This window comes from Oncorhynchus masou, chromosome 5 (genome assembly GCF_036934945.1).
Source record: "Oncorhynchus masou masou isolate Uvic2021 chromosome 5, UVic_Omas_1.1, whole genome shotgun sequence".
NCBI lineage: Eukaryota > Metazoa > Chordata > Actinopteri > Salmoniformes > Salmonidae > Oncorhynchus > Oncorhynchus masou.
In genome coordinates, this window is record NC_088216.1 from 20,577,462 (window position 1) to 20,599,842 (window position 22,381).

The 22,381-nt window shown below is 43.6% G+C and overlaps 1 protein-coding gene across 1 annotated transcript; it reads left to right on the plus strand.

The window, feature by feature from the left end:
• The first annotated feature begins 679 nt into the window (after nt 1-679).
• Nucleotides 680-12,641, plus strand: LOC135528443 (rho GTPase-activating protein 30-like). The gene is made up of 3 exons (XM_064957532.1): nt 680-856; nt 937-2,074; nt 11,270-12,641. The coding sequence occupies exons 2-3, from the start codon at nt 1,560-1,562 to the stop codon at nt 12,639-12,641; spliced, it is 1,887 nt and encodes a 628-aa protein (XP_064813604.1). The 5' UTR covers nt 680-856; nt 937-1,559.
• Nucleotides 12,642-22,381: the final 9,740 nt, after the last annotated feature.

The following is a 22,381-nucleotide window of genomic DNA, read 5'->3' on the forward strand; positions in this document are numbered from 1 at the left end:
TGTGCATGCGCACGCCCGCACACACACGCCCGCACACACACACACACACACACACTGTAGCGGTCTGCAGAGATCCTGTACCAGTTAACAATAGCGGTCCGGGATAGTACTGTAGCTACTGCAGAGGCCATTTGCCACCTCCTTTATGAAGAGACGCAGTGCGCAGGGCTGGCTGCATAATGAAACACAACCCTGGCTGGAACAGTACAGGGACTATACAGTGTTCATCATTTGGGCCTTAGTCTGCTGAAAAACTCTGTACCCTGGTTACAATACAATGTCCTAAATTCTGGTTAAAAATACAAGGATTACAATATGTGTTCCCCAGATAAAACAGCTCTGTTATAACCTCCTTTATGACTAAGACATGGTACATCCTGTATCATTAGAAACATCACACTACATTTTCACAAAAAATACAAACACAAAGTTTAAAAAGTGGTTTGTGCAAGTTATGGTTGTCCATAAAGCCAGTCTCTTCAGTAGGCAGATACAGCCAGTGAAGGGTGAGTCTCGTGCTGAATTCAAAAACCAGGCAGCCATTTGAGAGAGAGAGAGAGAGAGAGAGATAGAGACAGGGGTGGCGTAAACTCTAATTACACAATAACTGCCCCTTTTTACCTTATATGGCCAGGAGACATCCTGCTCTGATCATGTGACTTCCTGTATGACTGAAAACGAAAGGGAAACAGATCACTTCTATTTATATTCCTTTTACCAGTAACAACTTCCTTTGGTGTAAAGTAATCTGTCTGGTGAATCACTTTTACCTGAATCACCCTTCAGAGATCCACACCAATCTGTCATTAAGTGAACTAACTAATATAGAACCATATAACTTGGACTTGGTTTTTTGGTGAGTATTTTATCCAACTTAACCTTTTCAAATTGCAGCTGTTTTATACCCTGTTTTGATATGCTGTAGGTAAAATGTAGTTTATTTCCTTCTGTCAGGACCCGGTTACGAACCCGGGTCTCCGGTGTGAGAAACAGTCACTTAACCAACTGAGCCACGAATAGTCAGCAGAACCCAGAAGATGAGGCAGACACAGCAGTACTTGAGACGGTGTATTTAATAAAGTAAAAAGTGAAGTCCTTCAGGAAAACATGTAACTCCACAAGCTCAAAAGGAATTCCACAAGAACAAGGCAATCCACAAGGTAATCCTCCAAGACAAAAAGGCAAATCAACAAGGTGGTAGGTATAGCACAAAAAGCCTCAAAAGATACTCAAAAATAAATAAACAAGAACAAAAAACAGAATTCCACAAGAGCGTCCACCGGGATCAACAAGAACACACAGAACACTAGGGCTGGGTGCTAACATACAAACACAGAGCAAAGAACTGAGGGAAACAAAGGGTTTAAATACAATCAGGGGAAACTAGGCACAGGTGCAAATAATAATGGGGATCAAGGGAAAGCAAAAGGTCAAAAAGCACAATGGGGGCATCTAGTGACCAAAAACCGGAACAACCCTGGCCAAATCCTGACACCTTCTATATATTTTGACACACTTATTTGTGGTCAGGGAGGGAATTCCTTAAAATTGGGGACGATATGGCCATGTGGAGAGGAGATTACTTTACTACTTCTGCTGTGGCACGAAGAATGGGTCTATTAGGGCCACGGAATGGCAGAATCTACATCATGTACCATGGCACCTCTTGGTGGGCTGCACAGAAAATCATGGCCAAAGGTTTTTGTCCGTCCAAGTGTGGCATGTTGGGGCAGGGTGTGTATCTAAGCCGGGACCTGGAGAAGGCTAGTAGATACCCCCTGGACCTCACTGAACACCAGAAGGTTGTCATCAAAGTTAAAGTCAATGTGGGCAAGGTGAAAACAATAGACCGCCAAAGCCACCCTTTGCAGAAGACATGGCATGACGAAGGTTACGACTCAGCCTGGGTTCCTCCTAACTGTGGCATGGTGAAGAGTGGTTTAGAAGAGACCTGTGTCTGGGACCCAAACCGCATTACTGTTTTAGACACCATCAAATCAAAAACAGAACCCACCTTACAAAGTGAGGACACTGATGAGGAAGAGGATGGGGAGGATGAAGAGGACACTGAGGAGTAGGAGGATGAAGAGGACACTGAGGAGGAGGAGGATGAAGAGGACACTGAGGAGGAGAATGAAGAGGAGGAAGAGGGGGTGGAGGGAGACGGAGAGAAGGAGGATTATGAGGAAGAGGGGGTTGATGAAGAGGAGGAGGAGGAGGAGGATTTTGAGAAAGAAGGGGTGGAGGGAGAGGAGGAAGCAGACGGGGACACTGAGGAGGAGGAGGATGAGGAGGGAGAGGAAGAGGAGGAAGCGGATGGGGACACTGAGGAGGAGGAGGAGGAGGAGGGAGAGGAAGAGGAGAAAGTGGATGGGGACACTGAGGAGGATTATGAAGAAGAGGAGGAGGACTCATGGTGAAAATAAGCAGACAATTCTATGAAGTCAGTGGTGTTTTTAATACATCTACTCTCCCTCTTTCAGGCTGAGGGACAGAAGTCACCATCATTGTAAAATGTTAGCTAATTTGTTGTTTTAGGAAAGTAATTTCTGTAGATGTTTACTTACATTAAAGTGATTCATTTACATGTGGCCCACACGTGTGAGACATGATAATGGTCATGATTAGGGACATTCGTTTTTTTTCCTGACCACAATGGCCTGACCAGGAAAAACTCCAGGCTCTGGTTATGATACACATATTTTGGGAACCAGAGATGTTCCTGGTCAGGTACGTCATACTTGATATAAGTTGAAAGAAGACTGCAAGTGCTTCACATGTACTGTATAGCCAGAGGATAATAAACATGTTTTTGCACTTGCTGACCTTTGGTGGAAAAGCTATTACCATGCTGACATCAGACATCAATCTAACAACCATAGAAATATGGCTGAAAACAAAGCTAAGCCTGTCGACTATCTACGTATTCAGACATTATACTGTGTGTTACAATCTAGCCAGACATACAATCATAACACAAAACATTATTCAACCCTTCTCCATCCTTGCACAGTGGGGGAGCTGTATAACACGTACTCACACAGACACACACACAAACACACACACAATGCAACAACATGTCCAGCCCTGGTCTGTTAATCTGTGTGGTCATCCTCTAAGGTCAGGGCTGACACACATCTCCAGCACTGCTGACAAAGCTTTCCTCAGTGTGCTGTTACCAAAACGTCTGTGTGTGTGTATGTGTGTGTGTGTGTGTGTGTTTCCCAATGTGTGCGTGTGCCTACTAGCTCACCCACCAGCACCGCACACCGCCTGTCACCACACAGCACAGCCAAATCCCCTTGTATACCTACCCCTGTCTCCCTCCTCTCACTGGCTGGCTAACGGTTTGTCTCCCCTTCCACCCCCAACTCACCCATCTCCACTGCCTGGCTTCCTCACCTGTTAAGACTTTCTCCACACAGGAATGACGAGGGAACATGGGGTTCTTGATGAAAATGCATATTCTGACACCCGCATTGACGGATATTGTGGCCTTACCGATACAGAGGCAATCAGACACAGACACACACACACACATTTTGTTCTTCTATCTTCATGGGGATTGTCATGACGTTGGCCTGGGGGTAGGTTTATGACAGTCATAAATACCTCTTCCCCTCTTTTTCCTCTCTCTACCCTACTGAGGTTACATTTGCAAAACCCTTTGGTTAACATAGAGATTCTGGGAACATCAGAAGGTGGGGGGAAATGAACTATATTCTGGTAATCTGATCAATTGAACATATGCGGTGGTACTTAATGAATATGATGTCAGTTCGGTTGTCATCTGAGACATTCTCATCAATGATAAGATGACATAAACTCTACAGTGGAAAGTCTACACATCAGAGTTATCGGATTCACATGGAATTGTTATTCAATTTAAATGTTTGAATATGAAATTATTTGTGATTGGATGAAATGTGATTTTAGCTTCTAAAATGTGAGATGTGGGTTTTCATAAGATAGGGCTGATCAATCAGTGGCCCGCCCTGAAAAGGGACATGAGCTATAAAACCTTTCAAACACGCCCTATTCTCCCTTCCTATATAAGCCCTTGACGACAATAGAACTTCCTGCTCCGGGGATGTAGGATGACGGTCCTTTGTCAGAATGGTTCAGATAATAACTACAGAACGAAGCCAACATCAGTGTGAGCTTTAGTTGCGAATGGTATGAACTTTGAACTCTTATTCACTACAGAAGTGATACCTCCTAGCCGGTGAGTTAGCAACCGCAGCTGCAAACGCAGGTTAGGAAGGAACAGACAGAGTATCCCGTATACCACACAATGATGTTACTACAACGTATCCAATTGATCACCAGAGACATTCTTCAAAGGACTCGGTTGGGCAACACAGCCTTCCATCTACCACCGACCTACCGAAGCGCAGCTCAGAGTAAATATTTATTGCATTTTCCAAATGGTAATTTAGAATGCATAAGATACTGTATTTACGATAGCACAGCTTTGCCCTTCGTTCCCCAGTCTTCCCGATCTTTCACTCAACCCAGCCCCTTTTCTTTTGTGTAACAAGCTGTCATATCTGTTCCGCCCGCTAGGGAAGTTTTCCTTTATGACGTAATTTGTAATCAAGTTATGATTTAATTATGTGTATGTGTAATTCTGTGTGATTAGTTATGTATTTAGTAAATAAATGATTAAACCCAATGTTGTATTGCTGATTCAACTTGTTAGCCAGGGTTCTTGCAGATAACCAAGAATTTACAACTTTCAGATGAGACTGAAGTAAGATGACAATTGATATTGATTGCTATTGATGTAAAATATTACTAGGTATTTAAGAGTTTATTCGGATGATAACAGCTCAATAAATATTATTTTGTGGTGCCCGACTCTCTAGTTAATTACATTTACATGATTAGCTCAATCAGGTGATATTAATTAAGGATAAATCGTTTTATAGAATAGCATGTCGTATCACTTAATCCGGCATAGCCAAAGACACAACATGATTTACAATTAATTTCCATTCAAAATCCTAATTTCCCTGACCCCTAACCTTAACCTTAACCTTAACCCTAACCCTAACCTGTAACCCAAACACACCCACACCTTCACACACACACACAAGCACACAGGCTGTTTTGGAAGGAGGCCATTTGAAGTAATGGAGCATGTCAATGGAAGAAAATGTTGGATTAAATATTTATTTAAAGTATTGCAGATCCCATTCAAAGCAGATGTATTAAGGAAATGGATTTGCTACAGCTGACCCATTTGTCATGATTGTATTTTATTTAGCTTTGTGTTATTACATGAAAATTAGTTTATATATTGAATCAACAAGAGCGGCTCAGTCAATTACTACAGTTATTTCATACTTGTTTGTGAAAGCATCACAACCGTGAACAATAACAATCTGTCAATAATCTCTGGTGAACAGACCACGTAGACATACATGGTACCATAGAGCTGTCTTTATACTATGGCCACCGATAGCTAACGAGCAGCAGTAGTTCTGTGTTTTTCATCACTGGTTATTTGGACAAATCACGATTTCACAGGTATTAAGCACCTTTCGAATTTCAGAAGGGTATGGGACTTGCCTGTAACTTTCAAAGAGAAGGTGAAGCTCAGGTTCTGATCCTCATTCTGGCATCTCTTAATCTCTTCTCTTAACATTTCTGGACCCAGAATCTAATCGAGCAGCTGACCCATTACGCAAGACTTTAGTTTTGGGTGAACTGAGATTAATATTTCAATATCCTCATACAGTCCATACATCAAGTAGAGTATTACCATTTTTCAAAACTGGACTATTTTTAGCTACAGTGCCTGCATTGAAATGTACTTCTCTGTAGACACAACCCAATAAATGCAGGTATTGTAAAGAGTAAAATGCCCAATCGAAGCAGCAAACAGCAGTTAAGGCAGAATTTACTCCCTCATAAGGCAATAACAACCGCCTCTGGGTCGTTAAACAAATCAGCCAATGAGAAATCAATACCAGACTGGCTTGCAGTCAGGAGAAGCAGAGAGAGCTGCGTTCAAGAGCGGGCTGATAAGAGCTCTTCTTCTGAGGGTCAGACGTACACACTTTTACAACCTCTCCTTAATGCATTTCTAATTGGACAATGGTGTAGGAACGATGGGTTGGAGAGAGCTGCGTTCAAGAGAGGGCCAATAAGTGCTCTTCTAGCAAGGCTCAGACAATGTTACGTACAACTTCTTGTTAATGCTTTTGTAATGAGGAAATAGTGTAGGAACTATTATGGTTGGTTGTGCACCTTTCAGAGACACCACATAGACATGTTACTTGACATGTGATTCTTTTCTTCTAATGTAGTCTCGAGAATATTCAACAATAACATCCATAATAATGCCTTATTTGAAATACTCACATATCTTATTTAACAATATACTCAACTTAAATGTGATATGCTTATTGACGTGTATTTATTGTCTGGCAAGGCTACGGAATGGCATTGTCTACAAAATGTACCACGGAACCTTTGAGAAAACTATATGTAAAATCCTGACCAATTGTTTTTTATCCATCCAAGTGTGGCATGTTGGGGCAGGGTGTGTATCTATGCCGGGACCTGGAGAAGGCTAGTAGATACCCCCTGGACCTCACTGAACACCAGAAGGTTGTCATCAGAGTTAAAGTCAATGTGGGCAAGGTGAAAACAATAGACCGCCAAAGCCACCCTTTGCAGAAGACATGGCATAACGAAGGCTACGACTCAGCCTGGGTTCCTCCTAACTGTGGCATGGTGAAGAGTGGTTTAGAAGAGACCTGTGTCTGGGACCCAAAAAGGATGACTGTTTTAGGCATCATCAAATAAAAAACAGAACCCACCTTACAAAGTGAGGACACTGATGAGGAAGAAAAGGAGGATGAGGATTATGAGGAAACAGGTGTGGAAGGAGAGGAGGAGGAGAAGAAGGGGGAGGAAGAGAATGGCAATTTATTAATTAGATTAGCTCTCATCCTGGGTCCTTTCTCCCGTGTCCCCTCTCGCTTCCTTTTGAAAAAGTTCAAAGGTAATTAAGGAGAGGTGGCGTGTAGAGGGAAATTGGACAAAAATGCACTTCTATGAATTGACTCTCCTGAATGGGCGTAACTAAAGAAGACCGTTGTAGCACTCAACATCTTTCAAGGTTTTTTTGTCCTACTGAATCTGAATATTTGTAATCTGGGGGATTAGGGACATTAGTTTTTCCTGACCGCTTGAAACCACGTTTGTTCCTGATCAGATCACATGATGAAGTTTGAAATAAGTCTGCATAACATGATTGTGTAGGAGAATAAAGTTATATTTGCACTTGTTGACCTTTTGATGCTAAACGTGTCTGGTAAGAAGTGAAAGGGATTATCATCCTGACATCAGACATCAATATAATAGCCTTGGGGGCGGGCTCTACTAAACTGTGGAATTGTTTTAAGAAGGTCATACCAAGGATCATTTTGCTATTTGATTTGGAATTTTAAGACCTCTTGAAGTATCCACCCCAAAAATAAAAAAATAAAAATGAATGCAAAATGGTATTTGACTTGACTGCTGTTAGCCCCATACAAATGCATTGAATAACAGATTCAGATAGTCCCAAAAATACGATCTAAAGGAAGTTTCTTCTGAAGTGTCTGTCCTATATCTGAGAGGTATAAGAAATATATATACTGTATATCCAGTTGAAGTCGGAAGTTTACATACTCTTAGATTGGAATCATTAAAACTCGTTTTTCAACCACTCCACATATTTCTTGTTAACAAACTATAATTCTGGCAAGTTGGTTAGGACATCTACTTTGTGCATGACACAATTAATTTTCCCAACAATTGTTTACAGACAGATTATTTAACTTATAATTCTCTGTATCACAATTCCAGTGGGTCAGAAGTTTACATATACTAAGTTGACTGTGCCTTTAAAAAGCTTGGAAAATTCCATAAAATGATGTCATGGCTTTAGAAGCTTCTGATTGGCTAATTGACATCACTTGAGTCAATTGGAGGAGTACCTGTGGATGTATTTCAAGGCCTACCTTCACACTCAGTGCCTCTTTGCTTGACATCATGGGAAAATCAAAAGAAATCAGCCAAGACTTCAGAAAATAATTGTAGACCTCCACAAGTCTAGTTCATCCTTGGGAGCAATTTCCAAATGCCTGAAGGTACCACGTTCATCTGTACAAACAATAGAATGCAAGTATAAACACCATGGGCCACACAGCCGTCATACCGCTCAGGAAGGAGACGCATTCTGTCTCCTAGAGAAGAACGTACTTTGGTGCGAAAAGTGCAAATCAATCCCAGAATCCCACTCAGCAAAAATGGGTAAAGCTTAAAAGCCAAAGAACAACGTCCCAACCATGAAGCACAGGGGAGGCAGCATCATGTTGCTTTGCTGCAGGAGGGACTAGTGCACTTCACAAAATAGATGGCATCATGAGTGAGGAAAATTATGTGGATATATTGAAGCAACATCTCAAGACATCAGTCAGGAAGTTAATATATGGTCACAAATGGGTCTTCCAAATGGATAATGACCCCAAGCATACTTCCAAAGTTGTGGCAAAATGGCTTAAGGACAACAAAGTCAGGGTATTGGAGTGGCCATCACAAAGCTTGAGCTCAATCTTATAGAACATTTGTGGGCAGAACTGAAAAAACATGTGCGAGCAAGGAGGCCTACAAACCTGACTCAGTTGCACCAGCTCTGTCAGGAGGAATGGGCCAAAATTCACCCAACTTATTGTGGGAAGCTTGTGGAAGGCTACCCAAAATGTTTAAACTTCGGTCAAACATCACAAAATGCCCATCACTACATTCTTACCTGTACCTGCATCCTAGATCAACATCAGTTAGACAACTCCAGATCTGTAAGTATTTTAACCAAATAATCTTAATCAAACTTGATTAAGTTTAATGTTTTGGAACTCCAACATTATAATGTTGATAAATCTATTGACACCAGTGGCGGTCTCTGACATAGAAGATGAGGGAGGACCATTTTTTTTATGAGCATGGCCTTATTTCCATGACAGAGTATTGGATGACTGTCATTCATATTCCATTCACCCAGTTCAATGTAACATCGAGATGGATCAGGATACTACATGATACTTTGACGACCCTCCCACTCTGTCTGCCGTATTCTCTCTTTGCTCTTGTTTTCCTTATTAGGATGCCGGTGGGCGAAGTTGGGAGGGTCGTCAGCTACATGGGAAACACCTGGGCCCGGTGTGTCCCAGGATAAATACACCACTTCCCCATTCATGGAGGAGACATTGTTGTAGGTAGGCTGTAACATCATTGTCAACATAGCTAATAAAACTAATGTGTTAGTAAACCCACTACAATCATGCAGAACTGTGTGTACAGTCAGTAAGCAGTTTAGCAGTTACACCGGCAGGCCCCAGTGGCAAGAAATAGTTCAACCAAAAGCTTACCTTGTCAAGGAAGAGTTCCAGTATTGTGTTGGATAGCCATAGCCAGCTAGATAACATAGCATCCCCCTGTTTGAGCTGGGTGTTTATTAAGTTGGCTAAACTAGCAAACTGCATTTGCTAGCTAAGTACACTACCAGTTAGAACACCTACTCATTTTTTGTCATTCCATTTTCTTAATTTTTATTATTTTCTACATTGTAGAATAATAGTGAAGACATCAAAACTATGAAATAACACATATGGAATCATGTAGTAACCAAAAAAACTGTTAAACAAATCAAAATGGAGGAGGAGGTTTTATGGTGTGTGAGTGCTTTGCTGGTGACACTGTTTGTGAATTATTAAGAATTCAAGGCACACTTAACCAGCATGGATACCAGAGCATTCTGCAGAAATACACCATCCATAATACACCATCCAATACACCATGTAAGGGCTATTTGACCAAGAAGGAGAGTGATGGAGTGCTGCATCATATGACCTGGCCTCCACAATCCCCCGACCTCAACCCAATTGAGATGGTTTGGGATGAGTTGGGCCGCAGAGTGAAGGAAAAGTAGGCAACAAGTGCTCAGAATATGTGGGAACTCCTTCAAGACTGTTGGAAAAGTATTCCAGGTGAAGCTGGTTTTCGAGAATGCCAAGAGTTTTCAAAGCTGTCATCAATGCAAAATGTGGCTATTTGAAGAATCTCAAATCTCAAATATATTATGATTTGTTTAACACTTTTCTTGTTACTACATGATTCCATATGTGTTATATGTCTTCACTATTATTCTACAATGTAGAACATAGTAAAAATAAAGACAAACCCTTGAATGACTAGGTGTTCTAAAACGTTTGACCGGTAGTGTAAGTAATAGTGAAAATAAAATGACAAAATATCTCTTTCTCTCTCTCTATCGCTTCTCCATAATTTTTTTACGTACACCATTGTGCCAGCCAACAGAGTGCTGTTGAGTCTACTGTGGACCTCCATTGCAAAATAGTGTGTTTTAATCATTTATTTGGTGACATGTTAATGTATTTAGTATAGATTTATCTAAAAAAAGTATAATTTTTAGATTTTTCCCAATTTTATGAAATTCACAGAGGAGGATTGTCCTCTCCTTCCTCCTCTGAGGAGCCTCCACTGATTGTATTATAAAGAGTATAATTTTATGTGACCATGAGAAACCCATTCCTGGCTGGCTGTAGTGTGAGAAGGCTTTTAGATGAAACCTTACCTCCAGTTTGAATAATCCTGTATAAAAAAAATATATTTGCAAAAACTTCTGGATACAAGACAAATTAATTTGATAAGTTTTATTGGTTAGCAAAATCCACTCAAAGCACATTCATAAAGCCAGTCTCTTCAGTAGGCAGATACAGCCAGTGAAGGGTTAGCCGGGTGCTGAGTGCAAATACCAGGCAGCCATTTGAGAGCGAGGGAGAAGGGGGTGGTGTAAAAATAACAAAGCCTGCCCCTTCCTAATTTAGGAGACATCCTGCTCTGATCAACGAAAGGAAGACAGCTCCTATTTATATTCCTTTTACCAGTAACAACTTCCTTTGGTATAAAGTAATCTGTCTGGTGAATCACTTTTACCTGAATCACCCTTCAGAGATCCACACCGATCTGTCATTAAGTGAACTAACTAATATAGAACCATATAACTTGGACGTTTTTTGGTGAGTATTTTATCCAACTTAACCTTTTTAAATTGCAGCTGTTTTATACCCTGTTTTGATATGCTGTAGGTAAGATGTAGTTTATTTCCTTCTATATATTTATATTACCTAGTCAGACTAATTTCCCCTTTCTTACTCGTCCAGTTCTGCAGTATTGTGCATTGACACACTTATTTGTGGTCAGGGAGGGAATTCCTTAAAATTGGGGAGGATATGGCCATGTGGAGAGGAGATTACTTTACTACTTCTGCTGTGGCACGAAGAATGGGTCTATCAGGGCCACGGAATGGCAGAATCTACATCATGTACCACGGCACCTCTTGGTGGGCTGCACAGAAAATCATGGCCAAAGGTTTTTGTCCGTCCAAGTGTGGCATGTTGGGGCAGGGTGTGTATCTAAGCCGGGACCAGGAGAAGGCTAGTAGATACCCCCTGGACCTCACTGTACACCAGAAGGTTGTCATCAGAGTTAAAGTCAATGTGGGCAAGGTGAAAACAATAGACCGCCAAAGCCACCCTTTGCAGAAGACATGGCATGACGAAGGTTACGACTCAGCCTGGGTTCCTCCTAACTGTGGCATGGTGAAGAGTGGTTTAGAAGAGACCTGTGTCTGGGACCCAAACCGCATTACTGTTTTAGACATCATCAAATCAAAAACAGAACCCACCTTACAAAGTGAGGATTCTGATGAGGAAGAAGAGGAGGAAGAGGACACCGAGGATGAGGAAGAAGAGGAAGAGGGGGTGGAGGAAGAGGAGGAGGAGGATTATGAGGAAGAGGTGGAGGATGGAGAGGAGGAGGAGGAGGATTATGAGGAAGAAGGGGTGCAGGAAGAGGAGGAGGAGGAAGAGAATGAGGATTATGAGGAAGAGGAGGAAGCGGACGGGGACACTGAGGAGGAGGAGGAGGAGGAGGATTATGAAGAAGAGGGGGTGCAGGAAGAGGAGGAGGAGGAAGAGAATGAGGGTTATGAGGAAGAGGAGGAAGCGGATGGGGACTCTGAGGAGGAAGATGAGGAGGAGGGGGAGGAGGAGGGGGAGGAAGAGGAGGATTATGAGGAAGAGGAGGAAGCGGATGGGGACTCTGAGGATGAGGAGGAGGGGGAGGAGGAGGAGGATTATGAAGAAGAGGGGGTGCAGGAAGAGGAGGAGGTGGAAGAGAATGAGGGTTATGAGGAAGAGGAGGAAGCGGATGGGGACTCCGAGGAGGAAGATGAGGAGGAGGGGGAGGAAGAGGAGGATTATGAGGAAGAGGGGCTGCAGGAAGAGGAGGAGGAGAAGGAGGAAGAGAATGAGGATTATGAGGAAGAGGAGGAAGCGGATGGGGTCACTGAGGAGGAGGATGAGGTGGAGGAGGAGGAGGGGGAGGAAGAGGAGGATTATGAGGAAGAGGGGGTGCAGGAAGAGGAGGAGGAGGAGGAGGAAGATGAGGAAGAGAATGAGGATTATGAGGAAGAGGAGGAAGCAGATGTGGACACTGAGGAGGAGGAGAAAGAAGATGATTATGAGGAAGAGGGGATGCAGGATGAGGAGGAGGAGATTTGAGAATTATGAGGAAGAGGAGGAAGGGGATGGAAGGAGGACACAGAGGAGGAAGATGTGGACACTGAGGAGGAGGGGGACACTGAGGAGGATTATGAGGAGATGAGATGGAGAGAGAGGATTATGAGGGAGAGGAGGAGGACTCATAGTGAAGATAAGCAGACTATTCTATGAACTCAGTGGTGTTTTTAATACATCTCTCGCAGGCTGAGGGACAGAAGTCACCATTGTAAAGGTTAGCTAATTTGTTGTTTTGGGAAAGTCATTTCTAAAGATGTCTACTTTCTTTTTCATTTTCTCCCCAATTCCGTGGTATCCAATTGTTAGCAGTTACTATTTTGTCTCATCGCTACAACTCCCGTACGGGCTCTGGAGAGACGAAGGATGAAAGTCATGCATCCTCCGATACACAACCCAACCAGCCGCACTGCTTCTTAACACAGCGCGCATCCAACCCGGAAGCCAGCCGCACCAATGTGCCGGAGAAAACACCGTGCACCTGGCAACCTTGGTTAGGGCGCACTGCGCCCGGCCCGCCACAGGAGTCGCTGGTGCATTCTAGTAATAAACGTTTGTTACTTCGACACTGTCTGCATCGGGGTCTTCCATGATATAAACATTATACAACACACACACACACACACACACACACACACACACACACACACACACACACACACACACACACACACACACACACACACACACACACACACACACACACACACACACACACACACACACACTCTACTCACTCACCTCCCCCACCACAGACAGACGGCCTGTCACCACACGGCCACACCAAAGCCCCTTGTATACCTCCCCCTGTCTCCCTCCTCTCCCTGGCTGGCTAACTGTTTGTCTCCCCTTCCACCCCCAACTCACCCATCTCCACTGCCTGGCTTCCTCACCTGTCAAGATTGTCTCCACACAGGAACGACAAGGGAACATGAGGTCCTTGATAAAAATGCATATTCTGACACCCGCATTGACGGATATTGTGGCCTTACCGATACAGAGGAAATCAGAAATACACACACACACACACACACACACACACACACACACACACACACACACACACACACACACACACACACACACACACACACACACACACACACACACACACACACACACACACACACACACACACACACACTGTCTTGGAAGGAGGCCATTTGAAGTAATGGAGCATGTCAATGGAAGAAAAGTTCGGATTAAATATTTATTTTAAATATTGCAGATCACATTCAAAGCAGAGGTACAAAGGAAATGGATTTGCTACAGCTGAACCATTTGTAATGATTGTATTTTATTTAGCTTTGTGTTATTACATGAAAATTAGTTTATATATTGAATCAACAAGAGCGGCTCAGTCAATTACTACAGTTATTTCATACTTGTTTGTGAAAGCATCATGACCGTGAACAATAACAATCTGTCAATAATCTCTGGTGAACAGACCACGTAGACATACATGGTACCATAGAGCTGTCTTTATACTATGGCCACCGATAGCTAATGAGCAGCAGTAGTTCTGTGTTTTTCATCACTGATTATTTGGACAAATCACGATTTCGCAGGTATTAAGCACCTTTCGAATTTCAGAAGGGTATGGGACTTGCCTGTAACTTTCAAAGAGAAGGTGAAGCTCAGGTTCTGATCCTCATTCTGGCATCTCTTAATCTCTTCTCTTAACATTTCTGGACCCAGAACCTAATCGAGGAGCTGACCAATTACACAAGACTTTAGTTTTGGGTGAACTGAGATTAATATTTCAATATCCTCATACAGTCATTTTGTTCAAAACTCAACTATTTTTTAGCTACACAGTGCCTGCATTGAAATGTACCTCTCTGTAGTCACAACCCAATAAATGCAGGTATTGTAAAGAGTAAAATGCCCAATTGAAGTAGCAAGCAGCAGTTAAGGCAGAATTGACTCCCTCACAAGGCAACAACAACTGTCTCTGGGTGGTTAAACAAATCAACCAATGAGAAATCAATACCAGACTGGCTTGCAGTCAGGCGAAGCTGAGAGAGCTGCGTTCAAGAGCGGGCTGATAAGAGCTCTTCTCCTGAGGGTCAGACGTACACACTTTTACAACCTCTCCTTAATGCATTTCTAATTGGACAATGGTGTAGGAACGATGGGTTGGAGAGAGCTGCGTTCAAGAGAGGGCCGATAAGTGCTCTTCTCGCAAGGGTCAGACAATGTTACAAGACGTACACCTTCTTGTTAATGCTTTTGTAATGAGGAAATAGTGTAGGAACTATTATGGTTGGCTGTGCACCTTTCAGAGGCACCACATAGACATGTTTCTTGACATTTGATTCTTTTCTTCTAATGTAGTCTCGAGAATATTCAACAATAACATCCATAATAATGCCTTATTTGAAATACTCAAATATCTTATTTAACAATATACTCAACTTAAATGTAATTAGTTTATTTGACTGTTATTGTCTTGGGAGAAGGGGTATATTTATCCTGTCTACTTCTGTCTAATAGAACAGACAGAATAACTCTCTGGAGTGAAATATTATAAAATAATATAATCTATGAGCTCTAGCTCTATGTGGCAGGCTGGTGGATTCATTCCTTTTCTACTGTTAGAACCTCTACAAATAGAAAACCCAAGCCATGAGGTCAAAGGAAATATCCGCATTGTGTCGAGGCACAGATCTGGGGAAGGGTACCAAAACATTTCTGCAGCATTGAAGGTCCCCAAGAACACAGTGGCCTCCATCATTGTTAAATGGAAGAAGTTTGGAACCACAAAGACTCTTCCTGGAGCTGGCCGCCCGGCAAAACTGAGCAATCGTGGGAACTAAAAGACAGGAAACCTTAAGATTATTTCTGTACCGGTGTACGATGTTTTTAAATACACACACAGACCTGCCATGGTCAGGGAGGTGACCAAGAACCCGATGGTCACTGACAGAGCTCCAGAGTTCCTCTGTGGAGATGGGAGAAACTTCCAGAAGGACAACCATCTCTGAAGCACTCCACCAATCAGGCCTTAATGGTAGAGTGTCCAGACAGAAGCCATTCTTCAATAAAAGGCACATGACAGCCCTCTTGGAGTTTGCCAAAAGGCACCTAAAGACTCTCAGACCATGAGAAACAAGATTCTCTGGTCTGATGAAACCAAGAATGAACTCTTTGGCCTGAATACCAAGCGTCAAGTCTGCAGGAAACCTGGCTCAATCCCTACAGTGAAGCATGGTGGTGGCAGCATCGTGCTGTGGATATGTTTTTCAGCGGCAGGGACTGGGAATCTAGTCAGGATCTAGGCAAAGATGAACTGAGAAAAGTACAGAGAGATCCTTGATGAAAACCTGCTCCAGAGTGCTCAGGTCCACAGACCTGGGTGAAGGTTCACCTTACAACAGGACAACGACCCTAAGTACACAGCCAAGACATCACAGGAGTGGCTTCGGGACAAGTCTCTGAATGTCCTTGAGTGGCCCAGTCAGAGCCCGTACTTGAACCCGATCAAACATCTCTGGATCGACTTGCAAATAGCAGTGCAGCAACGCACCCCATCCAACTTGATGGAGCTTGAGAGGATCTGCAGAGAAGAATGGAAACAACTCCCCAAATACAGGTGTGCCAAGCTTGTAGTGTCATACCCAAGAATAACCAATGCTGTAATCACTGCCAAAAATGCTCCAACAAAGTATTGAGTAAAGGATCTGAATACTTATGTACATTTTCATTTTTTCATCTTTTTAATTTAGCCCAAGGGTCTACTGCTCGTCCAGGAGAATCTGTGTGGATCTGTGACTCTACTGCTAGTCCAGGAGAATCTGTGTGGATCTGTGGCTCTACTGCTAGTCCAAGAGAATCTGTGTGGATCTGAGGCTCTACTGCTAGTCCAGGAGAATCTGCGTGGATCTGTGGCTCTACTGCTAGTCCAGGAGAATCTGTGTGGATCTGTGGCTCTACTGCTAGTCCAGGAGAACCTGTGTGGATTTGTGGCTCTACTGTTAGTCCAGGAGAATCTGTGTGGATATGTGGCTCTACTGCTAGTCCAGGAGAATCTGTGTGGATCTGTGGCTCTTCTGCTAGTTCAGGTTAATCTGTGTGGATCTGTGGCTCTACTGCTAGTTCAGTTGAATCTGTGTGGATCTGTGGCTCTTCTGCTAGTTCAGGTTAATCTGTGTGGATCTGTGGCTGTTCTGCTAGTTCAGGTTAATCTGTGTGGATCTGTGGCTCTACTGCTAGTTCAGTTGAATCTGTGTGGATCTGTGGCTGTTATGCTAGTTCAGGTTAATCTCGTTTGGCTGCTGCTCTGACATAATCAGTATGCCTCCGCCTCACCTGAGTGACCACTGATCCCTGCTTCCCTCTCTGTTCCCTCTGGCTGAGACGGATCATTCTTCATCTGGGGGTTATCACTCACTCACAAACTCTCTCTCTCTCTCTCTCTCTCTCTCTCTCTCTCTCTGTCAGGTATATGAGCAAATATTGTCACCAAGGGGAGTTCTGTTTATTGTTGTAAGAAAAAATGTGAGTCATCCTGTGTTATCACACACACACACACACACACACACACACACACACACACACACACACACACACACACACACACACACACACACACACACACACACACACACACACACACACACACACACAGTGAGACAGACAGACAGCATGGTAGGACACACACACGTACATGCTGTAACACCCCCCCCCCCCTTCCCACACGCTGCATGTGAAATCTGTAATCCCACAGGCCCATAGAAGCCCCTGATGAAACACACACTACAATTGTCCACCATCATCAAACGCTGTGTGTGTTCGTGTCCAAAACAACAAAACTTAATCCACTGTGACCCCGATCCTCTATTCATATACTGCTATGTTAAGAATCTGTAAGTAAGTGCTTCCGTTTGGGCCCATTCAATTTCATTCAATTCAGGTCAAGGTAAATTGAAAATCCAATTCAAGGATTGAATAAGGCCATTTAATTGACATATTTCTTACTTTCGTAAAATGTACTGAACTGGAATGGGATTGACCCAAACCCTGTTCACTGAAATAATTTACAGTGGATCTTGAGATCTTTAACATTGTGACAGCAGCATGTGACTTTTCCTCTCTCTTGTGTCAGGCTTAAGCTAACAGGAAGTGTTATACAACGTGACATTTGTACACCCGAAGCCTCAGAAGGTTCCAATCCACATGACTTACATAACATCTCCCAACACGCGCTGTCAATCAATCTGATTTCTAATCAATCAGTTGACTATCGCTCTAATGAGCTGGCCTGAATTGACTGGATTGATTTCCATTACTTTAGTCACTAGCAAGATGTCCTTTCATTTCAGGGTATTCCCACAGCCATTTCAGAAGAACGAGGAAGCAGCAGACTCTAGTAGCTCCGATGCAGTCATCTATTTATCAACGTTTCCACAGCAAGTCTTCATCAGGGTTTCATCAAAATGTATTCCTACAGCCATAGCATGGAACCGTCCTGGGCAGATCATCTTGTGTAGTCGATACATTGATATCTAGTTTAAAAAATAATAATATATATATATATACATATTTAACTAGGCAAGTCAATTAAGAACAAATTCTTATTTACAATGACGACTTACCCCGGCCAAACCCAGACAACACTGGGCCAATTGTGCACCGCCCTATGGGACTCCCAATCACGGCCGGATGTGATACAGGCTGGATTCAATCCAGGGACTGTAGTGACGCCTCTTGAACTGAGATGCAGTGCCTTAGACCCCTGCGCCACTCAGGAGCTTAGGCGTTGTGTCGTGTCAATACTGTTGGTACATTTACATGACATAGACATGTGTGTTATTCAGCCTTACAAGAGCAGGTAGTGTCATTGATAAAGTTGCTGTGTGGTGTGTGGATGTGACATGCCTAGCAGGATGTATCAGGGCAGCGGTTCCCAAATGTTTTCACTCAGGCCCCCTTTCAGCACTGGGGAACACCCCCCCCCCCCCCTGCATGCGTGCACCCCGTCTATTTCTATAGGCACAAGCACTGTTCATGACACAAACTGTTCACAACCACTCTTGATTTTTGCAGGTTTAAAGCTCATTTCCTGCAATTCTACACATTTTGCATTGTCTAATGTGTATTTGTATGATATTTGAGTTACTCGAACATAAATAAGCTAGCTAAAACACGTTCGCAGACATGGGCTAGTTGATCTGGACATTTCTGACAAGTTATAAATATCTCTCAAGGGTCTGCAATGACTGACATGACAAGAGGAATACTGATGATGCACAACCCAATTTTGAAACTGCACCTTGTGCATTCTACTATTACAACTTTCAAGATTGAATTGAAAGCTGGACTGAGTTCCTTAAAAAAAGTAAATGTATTTAATGTTTATTTTTTGTATTTTTTGGGGGGGGGTGTAGTGTACCAGAGCAGAAGTAAAGCTTCCATAGTCAGTCATCTATCTTGCTGTGTTGAGGACAACCACCCACACCACCCTCCCCTTCCAGAAACATCTCCTCAGCCCCACCACACCACCACACACACATTCTAAGAAACGTACACATTTCCACTATACCCCCCTCCGCCATCCGAAACACACACACACACACACACACACACACACACACACACACACACACACACACACACACACACACACACACACACACACACACACACACACACACACACACACACATATCCTCAGTAGCCTGACAGTGGTAAGGTATAGACCCACTGATCACATCTCACTGTCACCCAGAGAGCTCCAAATCAGTCCACACACACACGCACACACACACACACCACAATGAGTTACAGGGTATCCAGACATAGAGACATTTTAATGAGCTCAGCCTCCTGACATCCATCAGAGGACGCCAGGGAGGTATAGATTTGATTCTCTTTTGGAAGGTTCCCCTCTCACTTAGATTTATTGAAATGATATGCAGTCGTGTCTCCCGTCATGTCAACTCCCTTGGAAAACTTTGGGCATAGAGTTGATGCTGAGGACGATTCAGGTTAAAGTGCTCTTCAAGGAAGCTGAGGTTCATGAAAAACAATAGCATCAAATTAAATATGGGGGTCCCATAGGCTAGTAAATCAACTGCTTGCCCCTGTACCAGTAAGTAACTGTAATCCCTGGAAAATGAGTCTCAATTATTGTATTCGAAGACCGTTAGCATGTATCATTTCAGCAATAATTAAATAATAATTGAATATGTCACGGCTGTTGAAGGAAGTGGACCAAGGTGCAGCGTGGTGAGCGCACATTTTCTTTTATTATAGAAAATGACGCCAACAAAACAACAAATGAGAAAACAACCGTGAAGCTACAGGCTATGTGCCCTGAACAAAGTCAACTTCCCTCAAAGACAGGTGGAAAAAAGGGCTACCTAAGTATGGTTCTCAATCAGAGACAACGATAGATAGTTGCAACCTGGCCAAACACAAAGAAATAGAAAACATAGACATAAAGAAATGAGAATGCCCACCCTAGTCATACCCTGGCCTAACCAAAATAGAGAATAAAAGCCTCTCTATGGCCAGGGCATGACAGAATAATTCAACAACACAGTCAAATTAAATGTCACACCCTCCTCTTCAAGACTAATCCTGACCTATTCCTCCCCCATTGAGAACGATGTATCATTGACCTTCTGGAGTAGCCATTTACATATCCAGCTTTATGATGTCTGACCTCATCATGGCTGGGTTTTTAGTACTGGAGCTGACAGCTCCTTCTGACATCACCATGGTAATTAGGAGGATGGTTGGATGTGTTGCCGACAAATATGCATTATTTTACAGTATTTTTTATGTTTTGTGTTTTTACACACAGCCGGAAATAACTTTTGGATATCAGAGCAACAGTAACTCACCAGCATTATGACCAGGAATACAATTTTCCCAAATTGGATCCTTTATAGTTACAGGAGAGGGATGAATGAGCCAATTGTAAACTGGGGATTATTAGGTGACTGTGATGGTTTGAGTGCCAGATTGGGAATTTAGCCAGGACACCAGGGTTAATACCCCCACTCTTACAATAAGTGCCATGGTATCTTTAATGACCTCAGAGACTCTGGAAATCCGTTTAACGTCCCATCCGAAAGACGGCACCCTACACAGGGCAGTGTCCTCAATCACTGCCCTGGGGCATTTGGGATATTTCTTTTTAGACCAGAGGAAAGAGTGCCTCCTACTGGCCCTCCAACACCACTTCCAGCAGCATCTGGTCTCCCATCCAGGAACTGACCAGGACCAACCCTGCTTAGCTTCAGAAGCAAGCCAGCAGTGGTATGCAGGGTGGTATGCTGCTGGATCAATGTTAAAGATACTGCATCTCAGTGCTCGAGGCGTCACTACAGATCCTGGTTTGATTCCAGGCTGTATCACAACCGGTCGTGATTGGGAGTCCCATAGGGCAGTGCAAAATTGGCCCACCGTTGTCCGGGTTAGGGTTTGGCCGGGTTAGGCCATCATTGTAAATAATAACTGGCTTGCCTAGTTCAATAAAGGATAAATAAAAATGTAATAGAAAAAACTCACAAGGCTGCTGGCCCAGACCGCATCCCCAGCGACGTCCTCAGAGCATGCGCAGACCAGCTGTTGGACATATTCACTCTCTCCCTATGCCAGTCTGCTGTCCCCACTTGCTTCAAGATGTCCAGCATTGTTCCTGTACCCAAGAAAGCAAAGGTAACTGAACTAAATGACAACCGCCCCGTAGCACTCACTTCTGTCATCATGAACTGCTTTGAGAGGCTAGTTAAGGATTATATCAACTCTACCTTACCTGACACCCTAGACCCATTTGAATTTGCTTATCGCCTCAATAGAATCACAGACGGGTGTGATCCTCATCGCACTAAACACTGCCCTATCCCATCTGGACAAGAGGAATGCCTCCATCGGAATGCTGTTCATTGACTATAGCTCAGCCTTCAACACCCTAGTACCCTCCAAGCTCATCATTAAGCTTGGGGCCCTGGGTCTGAACCCCACCCTGTGCAACTGGGTCATGGACTTCCTGACGGGCCGCCCCCAGGTGGTGAAGGTAGGAAACAACACCTCCACTTTGCTGATCTTCAACACAGGGGTCCCACAAGGGTGCGTGCTCAGCCCCCTGCTGTACTCCCTGTTCACCCATGACTGCGTGGCCATGCACGCCTCCAACTCAATCATCAAGTTTGCAGACGACAGAACAGTAGTAGGCCTAATTACCAACAATGACGAGACAGCCTACAGGGCGGAGGTGAGGGCCCTGGAAGAGTGTGGCCAGGAAAATAACCTCTCTCTCAACGTCAACAAAACAAAGAAACTGATCGTGGACTTCAGGGAACAGCCCCATCCAAATCGACGGGACTACAGTGGAGAAGTTGGAAAGCTTAAAGTTCCTCGGCGTACACATTACTGACAATCTGAAATGGTCCACCCACACAGACAGACACATGAGGCTGAAGAAATTCGGCTTGGCCCCTAAAACCCTCAGAAACTTTCACAGATGCACAATTGAGAGCATCCTGACAGGCTGTATCACTGCTTGGTGCGGCAACTTCTCCGCCCGCAACCACAGGTCTCTCCAGAGGGTGGTACGGTCTGCCCAACGCATCACTGGGGGCACACTGCCTGCGCTCCAGGACACCTACAGCACCCGATGTCACAGGAAGGCCAAAAAGATCATCAAGGACATCAACCACCCGAGCCACGGTGTGTTCACTCTGCTATCATCCAGAATGCGAGGTCAGTGCAAG

Coding starts and splice junctions, on each gene's coding strand:
- LOC135528443 (XM_064957532.1), top strand. CDS start 1,560: ATGGCCATGTGGAGAGGAGATTACTTTACTACTTCTGCTGTGGCACGA. Junction 2,075..11,269: donor GATGAAGAGGACACTGAGGA/GTAGGAGGATGA, acceptor TTGACACACTTA/TTTGTGGTCAGGGAGGGAAT.